Raw genomic sequence first — 8,413 nt, 5'->3', positions numbered from 1 at the left:
GAACAGTGGTAGAGAGGTTGGTGTATGTGGTAGAGAGGTGGTGTGTGTGGTAGAGAGGTGGTGTACGTGGTAGAGGGGGTGGTGTACGTGTGCTAGAGGGGTTGTGTACATACACTAGAGGTGGTGTACGTGGTAGAGAGGTGCTGTGTGTGTGGTAGAGAGAGGTGGTGTACGTGGTAGAGAGGTGGGTGAACATGGTAGAGGGTGGTGTACGTGTGTAGAGGAGTGTGGTGTGTGGTGGTGGTAGAGGAGTGAGTGTGGACGTGGTAGAGAGGTGGTGTACGTGGTAGAGAGGCGGTGTACGTGGTAGAGAGGGGTGGTGTACGTGGTAGAGAGGTGGAGTGTGGACGGTGGTAGAGGAGGTGGTGGATGTGGTGGACAGGCGATGTGCAGTGGTAGTAGAGGTCAGTGTGTGGTAGAGGTGTGAGTAGTACGTGGTAGAGAGGTGGTGTACGTGGTAGAGAGGTGAATGTAATGTGGTAGAGGCTGGGTGTGACGTGAGTAGAGGAGTGGTGTGTTTGTGAAGTAGAGAGGTGATGTACGTGGTAGAGAGGTGGTGTACATGTGGTAAGAGAGAGGCGATTGTTCGTGGTAAAGAGGAGATGTGTGTGTAGAGAGGAGAATTGGACGTAGTAGACGGATTGGTGTTCGTGGTAGAGAGACGGTAGAGATGGGTGTATGTGGTAGAGAGGTGGTGTACGTGGTGAGACCGGCGTGTGTGTGTGAAGGTAGAGGAATTAAGGTGTAGGTGGTAGAGGAGGCGATGTACGTGGTAGAGAGGAGGTGGACGTGGTACAGGGGTGGGTGGATGTGGTGGAGAGCTGGTGGACGTTGTAAAGGGGGCGATGTACGTGGTAGAGTGGCGATGTGCGTGGTAGAGGTTAGCGATGTATGTGGTAGAGAGCTGATGGACGTGGTAGAGAGGTGATGTACGTGTGGTAGAGCGGAGGTGTATGTGGTAGAGGGAGGCGTGTACGTGAGTAGGGTGGTGTGTGTGGTAGAGGAACTGGTGGACGTGATGGTAGAGGTGGTGTACGTGGTAGAGGTGGTGTGTGTGGTAGTAGAGGCAATGTTCGTGGTAGAGGGAGGTGTGGGTGGACGTAGTAGACAGGTGGTGTACGGTGATGCAGAGAGGGTTGTGTGTGTGTGGTGAGAGGGGGCGATGTGTGTGAGTAGAGAGGTGGTGTGCATTGCGTGGTAGAGAGGTGGTGTGCACGTGGTAGAGGTGATGGTGTGTAGTGGTGGTGAGGAATGAGGTGTACGTGGTAGAGGTGGTTTGTGCGTGGTAGAGGGTGGTGTACGATGTGAGAAGAGGTTGTGTGAGTGGTAAGAGGTGGTGTACGTCGTAGAGGTGCGATGTGTGAATTAGACCGGCGATGAAGTGGTAGATTGGCTTGATGTACGGTGGACAGAATGCACGTGAAAGTGAGAGGGGTGGGACATGGTAAGTGGAGATGGTGGACGTTGTAAAGAGGCGATGTACGTGGTAGAGAGGCGATGTACGTGGTAGACAGGGCGATGTACGTGGTGAAAGCTGATGGACGTGGTATAGAGGGCGATGTACGTGGTAGAGAGGTGGTGTACGTGGTAGAGGGAACTGGTGGACGTGGTACAGAACTGGTGGACGTGGTGGACAGGCGATGTGCGTGGTGGGGAGTCGGTGTACGTGGAAGAGAGGTGGTGTACGTGGTAGAGGGTGGTGTACATGGTAGAGAGGTGGATAACATTGTAGAGAGGTGGTGTACGTGGTAGAGAGGTGATGAACATGGTAAAGAGGTGGTTGTACGTGGTGGAGAGAGGTGGTGTGTGTGGTAGAGGGTGGTGTATTACGTGGTAGAGATGGTGGTGTACGTGGTAGAGGTGGTGGTGTACGTGCTAGAGGGGTTGTGTGTACATACTAGAGGTGGTGTACGTCGTAGAGGTGGTGCTGTGTGAGGGTAGAGGGTGGTGTACGTTGTAGAGAGGTGGTGAAATGGTAAAGAGCTGGTGGACGTGGTAAGAGGTGGTGTACGTGGTAGAGGCTGGTGGACGTGGTAGAGGGCGATGTACGTGGTAGAGGGCGATGTACGTGGTAGAGAGATGCGATGTACGTGGTAGAGAGGAGGGTGGACGTGGTACAGAGCTGGTGGATGTGGTGGACAGGCGATGTCCGTGGTAGAGAGTCGGTGTACGTGGTAGAGAATTGGTGTACGTGGTGTACGTGGTAGAGAGGTGGTGTAATTACGTAGTGACGTGGTAGACAGGCAATGTTCGTGGTAGAGAGCTGGTGGACGTGGTAGACAGACGATGTTTGTGGTAGACAGGCAGGAGAAAGGCGATGTACGTGGTAGAGGAGGTGGACGTAGTAGACAGAGGCGATGTTCGTGGCTGGTGGACGACAGGAGAGATGTACGTGGTAGAGAGGGTGGTGCTAAGACGTGGTGGACAGGCGATGTTCGTGGTAGACAAAGGAATGATGTAGAGGCTGGTACGTTGTAGACAGCTGGTGTACGTGGTAGACCGGCGATGTACGTTGTAGAGCTGGTGTACGATGTACGGGCGTGTACGTGGTAGAAAGGCGATGTAGGTGGTAGACAGGCGATGCACGTGGTAGAGGAGAGGAGGTGGACGTGGTACAGAGCTGGTGGATGTGGTGGAGAGCTGGTGGACGTTGTAAAGAGGCGATAATACGTGGTAGAGTGGCGATGTACGTGGTAGACAGGCGATGTACGTGGTAGAAAGCTGATGGACGTGGTAGAGAGGCGATGTACGTTGTAGAAAGCTGATGGAAGTGGTAGAGAGGCGATGTACGTGGTAGAGGTGGTGTACGTGGTAGAGAACTGGTGGACGTGGTAGAGAACTGGTGGACGTGGTGGACGGGCGATGTACGTGGTGAAAGCTGATGGACGTGGTAGAGAGGCGATGTACGTGGTAGAGAGGTGGTGTACGTGGTAGAGAGGTGGTGTACGTGGTAGAGGAAGGTGGTGTACGTGGTGAAGAGCTGGTGTACGAACTGGTGGACGTGGTAGAGAGCTGGTGTACGTGGTAGACAGGCAATGTTCGTGGTAGAGGCTGCTGGTGGACGTAGTAGACATGCGATGTACGTGGTAGAGAGGTTGTGGACGTAGTAGACAGGCGATGTATTGATAGAGAGGTGGTGTACGTGGTAGAGAGGTGGTGTACGTGGTAGACAATGGTGGCACGTGGTAGAGAGGTGGTGTACGTGGTAGAGAGGTGGTGTACGTGGTAGAGAGGCGATGTACGTGGTAGAGAGGCGATGTACGTGGTAGAGAGGCGATGTACGTGGTAGAGAGCTGGTGTACGAGAGGCACATGAACCACTAGGCCACCCCAAATCCCTACTAACAATGAGTGATGACGATCAGTGATTTCTATTCCAGATTGAACCTATGTTTATATTAGTGGTGTTATGATGTTCCCTGGAGTCATTCAACTGCAGTACCACGGCAACCCCTCAATCCCATCGTAGATGCCATGAACACATATATAATCTTCATCTGAAGCAAAGGAATCTTTAATGACACGAAAGCTGATTTTGAAATGATTATCCCTATCTTCCAGCCATGTTTAACGTACTAAACACCAATCAAACACACACAATCCTGCAACAATACCCCTTCGTGTGACACAAAATCGGTCTCTAATCTCCCTCACTAACCCTACAGTTCATCGCCTCATTTCATTCGGTCAGTGTCTGGCACGCCATATGTTCACAAAGCAGTCACCGTATGATGTTAAGTCGCAAGGCAGATGCTGATTTAGATTCCCATGGTGTGATGAAGTCACACGTCCAATATCAAGTCTCCGGCAGTATAGACGATCTCATCTCTGAGCTGTCTGGCAAGGTTTATACATATACTTACAAACTAAAAACACACAATAATGCGTTGGAGTATTTCGACTATATTTATGCATATACTTATGTGCTAAAGAAACGCAAACAACTCTAGATCTGCATGGAATTTTTTCATTTTCAAAAGCCATTTGAATATTTTGGCGATCATCACAGCCAGATAACTTCTTTGAGTGGCATTATTAGATGTTGGAGAGTCCCATGCAAAATTTTCGATACCGATTCTTGCATCGTTGTCAAACAGGTATGTCAGATAAGGACAAACTGTACAGATGGACAAGTCAGAAAAGACGAACTTTATTGATGGACAACCCGCTTGACAACGATACAAGAATCTGTATCAAAACGTCGCATCACCTGAATAAAGAAGTTATCCATCTATAAAGTTTGTCCTTATCTATATCACAGCCAGAGTATCCTACTAAATCAATAAAGAAAGTTACAACAGCAGGACCATGATGTCCATTAACTTGATGTTCATCGTTATTAATCTCCCGTTTTGTTTTGAAACTTATTTCCAGAATACTGTGAATTAGGGAGATGAACTTTAAAACAAATTGTGAACAGTGTTTCATCATGCCGTTGTGTGACAATGATGTGAGAGGTAAACCTGAAGTAACTCTCAAGGGACAATCAGTGAACCTTTCAAAGTGCAGTTTCACAATACTGTATCAAGTTTCACTTGAGTTTTACAAGAGTATTATTTTAAGAAACCCCGTATACAGTTTTTGCAAACATACGGAATGCTTTATCAAGCGAACTTTTCCAAAGATACACTTACATACATGTTAAACGATGGAACGATGGAAAGAAACAAGAGGGTGGTTAGACATGGGGACTTGTTGGGTCGTTGTTCTTGGCACCGATCATTGGTTTGTCAGGCCTGAATTCTCGTATTGAGAGTCTGTCGTCGTTCAGATGGAATATTGCCCTGTGCGACGTTAAGGACAACCAACCGAACAACATCTCCCTCAATTTATCGAACTTGGCAAGTTTGCTTTCTAAAACCAAAGTGTCTTTCATTCAGATGGCGAAACTATACGAGACTTAATTGCCCCAGTTGGTTAATTCAATTTACGGAACAACCTCGAGAGTTACTTCACCGTCGATTAGCTATTGGCCACTGACCATTGGACAGATTGTCTTCAGACCACTTTACCATCAAGATGAAGTACTGGAATCACTTAAAATGGCCGTTTGTCTCAATTGGGCCTGTCCACTGATTGTCCAGGACACTTCAGGCTGGCCGATGGAGTCCCTATACTGATAAAGATCTCACTAATTGGCTGACCTCATTTTCCTGCCTAATCAGTAAACTTGTTTCGGGGCAACAAACTACTTCAAATTGTCTGTTAGGTTCCTGTCAATCAGCTTATTAAAAACAGAAATGTAATAAGTTATAAATTCGCCTTTGGCAAGGCGTGAACATGCTTTTACCTTATTCATTGAAAGTGTATGACATGTTCACTTAGAACAGTACCTTTCACAAAATCCACCAACGGCAATTTGCTGCAGATTTTCATTTCACTGTTTTACATAAATAGAGAGCAACGTTGTAATCGGCTGTGTTTTTCTTGGAATAATCTAATTACTTTTCACTGTCAAATTCGTGCTGTACATGGTGTCTGTGACGGATAGAAACACGTGTCAGTTGTGAATGGGTAGTTGAAAAAGATGCTGAGGTTTAGTCATCCCTGTTCTTGTTTATAAACTCATTTCCAGGAGAAAATCAAGAAGAAATATTTTAATTGTGTAGGATTCTTAACTGACATCAGGCAGGCAACAAAGGAACACTGTACTGCACTCCCAGGCGTGTTGCATATCTATTACATTGATATAACGTCTTATGTGTCGCCGACCTTCTATCAGTACAATCAATTCAGTTTGCTTGTCACGCCACAAATGACCCTGCTTATAACGGTTCTCTACAAGACTAGTCATACATATAGGTGGTATTTTCAGGTAAACATATTTCAACGTGTCGTGGATGTTAGATTTTAACGTTGCTGCACACCGATAGAGTGTCGGTCTCACGATGTGCAATTTATATACTGGACAAAATAAGTTAGGGATATTGGTATTTTTATGATTTATATCTTATCAGTGTGTCAATAAATAAATATATCATAATTCATAATTTCAAAATTGCATATATCCCTAACTATATTTGTCCAGTATACATTCAAACATGTACACACTGCTACTGAAACATAACTCATATGTTGATAGTAGCCAATGTCTCCCTTCACATAAATAATGCTAAATCTCCAGATAGTAAGTGCAGGGATATTCACCGGCAAGATTTGGTAGCAATCTTTCTTGAGAGAGTGACTGAAGTATGTTTCTTGGCCGCTTTTTACAATATTCCAGGCAATGTTTTAATTATATCAATTTAAAATCCTATGCTGGTCCGAACGTGCACTTCCTTTCTACGTTGATTACCGAAATAAGCGCATCTTTACAGGATGAGTTAGTGAGTATGGTTTTGCGCCCCCTTTAGCAATATTCCAGGAATATAACGGTGGGGACACCAGAAATGGGCTTCACCCACTGTACCCATGTGGGAATCGAACCCGGGTCTTCAGCGTGACGTGCGAACGCCTTCACCACTAGGCTACCCCGCCGCCCCTTTACAGGATGAAATATAATAACGACACCTTGCACGTCATCACTCTACAGCTTCCGTGGTTTCCATATTCCTGAGTTCCAACGCTAAAGTTCAAGGCCGTTTTGTGTGTTTCGACTCGAAGCTTCTGGTGATTGCTGACAGTGACTAATGAGAAAGATGGATGATAGTTCTAGCCAAATATGTTGCGGTATAAGTGATAAGATCCTACTACCTGTATTAATTATGATTGGTCATGTCACTGAAGGAAGGAACATACCTGTCTTCCATTCCAAGGGAGGTGACTCCAAATGCCATGTAAGGGGAGATAACTACTGGCGACCAAAGTAACCATTGGGGCATCGCCCCATATTCTCAATTTTAAGTCTCCAGAGATGATTTTGCAAATGCGTTTGTTTTGTGATAAACTGTAATACAAGAAGTGAATGTGCACTTATTGACGTTGGTCATCCTATGAGGACGCAACATTCACCGTTAAGTGTTCTGTGCATTGATTGATTTTACTCGCGTGAGTCAATGTCTTCATTAACTGATGAACGTCAACAAGTGCACATTCATTCCTGAATGGAATATTTACACACACTACAACTGTGCGCACCTACCTCCCATAATAACTCAAACAGGCGACTGTGTGGATTGAGTTGTCAGGTTCCGTGACGATTCATCTTCCTCTGCTGCATGCATCCTATTCATAATGTCAACACGATAGTCCATACTTTTTAGTATTTACAGACCAACCACACTTATATCGTGGTGTAGTGGTTAGAGCGTCCGCTCGGAGAGTGGAAGGCCGCGGGTTCGATCCCCGACCGCGTCATACCAAAAGACGTTAAAATATGGTACTTGTTGGTCCCTGCCTGGCGCTCGGCATTAATGGGTACAACAAGTACTGGTCGGCTCGGAGTCAGTATAATGTGTCTGAGTGGGGTATTCATGCTTCACTGCGGCATGGTATCTCAGTGGGCTAGCACTATAAAACCAGCTTCAGTCCGGGCTAGTAAAAGCAGCCGCACATACACATACACACGCATGCACGTCGTCATATGAGCGAAATATTCTCAAGCACCACGTTAAACCCAATTTCACCTCACCTCACCTCACCTCGACACTTATATTGCTGATAAACCCGTGAAGATCCGGATTAGAATTGGTCCTCAGGAACTCCTGCTTGTAAGAGGGGACGAAAGGGATGGGGTGCTTAGGCTCGCTGACTTGGTTGACAATTGTCATCATATCAGAGTTGCGTAGATCGATCTCATGATATTGATCACTGGATTGTCTGGTCCAGACTCGATTATCCGGGTACAGACCGCCGCCATATAGCTGGAATAGTGCTGAGTGCGGCGTTATCTACAGACCGCCGCCATATGATGCCGGGTTTTAAACAAGAAACAAACCAACACACCAACCAATTGCGTAGATCGTTACTCATGTTGTTGATCACTGGATTGTCTGGTCCAGACTCGATTATTTTCAGACCGCCGCCATATAGCTGGAATATTGCGGCGCTAAACAACAAACACATATTGCGGACAAGGGCTATACATTTGATAATTGATCTTTACAAACGTTTGCAAAGCGTTTAAAAGGCTGAAAACAGTTGCCGAAACCTTTGAGTTGCTAACAAACCATGGTACCCGTAATAAATTCATTTGTATGAAATAACTATTTATTGTTAGATTCAGTTGCAGCCACCATCAAACATGAAGATATTCGCCGTTTAGCCACACGGGTGCGTTGGTATACCGGAGAGACTTCTTATCTTCGGGACAGTGGGGTTGCCAAGTGGTTTACACGTTTGCTCTTCACGCCAAAGGCCCGGGTTCGATTCCCCACATGCGTACAATGTGTGCAGCACATTCTGCTGTTCCCCGTCGTGATATTGCTGGAACATTGCTGAAAGTGGCGTAAAACTAAACTCACTCACTCACTCTC

At 46.4% G+C, this 8,413-nt stretch overlaps 1 protein-coding gene across 1 annotated transcript; it reads right to left on the bottom strand.

Annotated features, from left to right (window-relative positions):
- Window positions 1-1,826: 1,826 nt before the first annotated feature.
- On the bottom strand, window positions 1,827-7,087 carry LOC124277573 (uncharacterized protein PB18E9.04c-like). The gene is made up of 2 exons (XM_046713291.1): window positions 7,081-7,087; window positions 1,827-2,878 (listed from the first exon to the last, which is right to left on the bottom strand). Exons 1-2 carry the CDS (start codon window positions 7,085-7,087, stop codon window positions 1,827-1,829), a joined length of 1,059 nt encoding a protein of 352 aa, XP_046569247.1.
- Between the last annotated feature and the right edge of the window lie 1,326 nt (window positions 7,088-8,413).

Source organism: Haliotis rubra, unplaced genomic scaffold (assembly GCF_003918875.1).
Source record: "Haliotis rubra isolate DU_JTF1 unplaced genomic scaffold, ASM391887v1 Scf223, whole genome shotgun sequence".
In the NCBI taxonomy this organism is placed as follows: domain Eukaryota; kingdom Metazoa; phylum Mollusca; class Gastropoda; order Lepetellida; family Haliotidae; genus Haliotis; species Haliotis rubra.
This window is presented reverse-complemented; position numbering and strand designations above follow the sequence as displayed.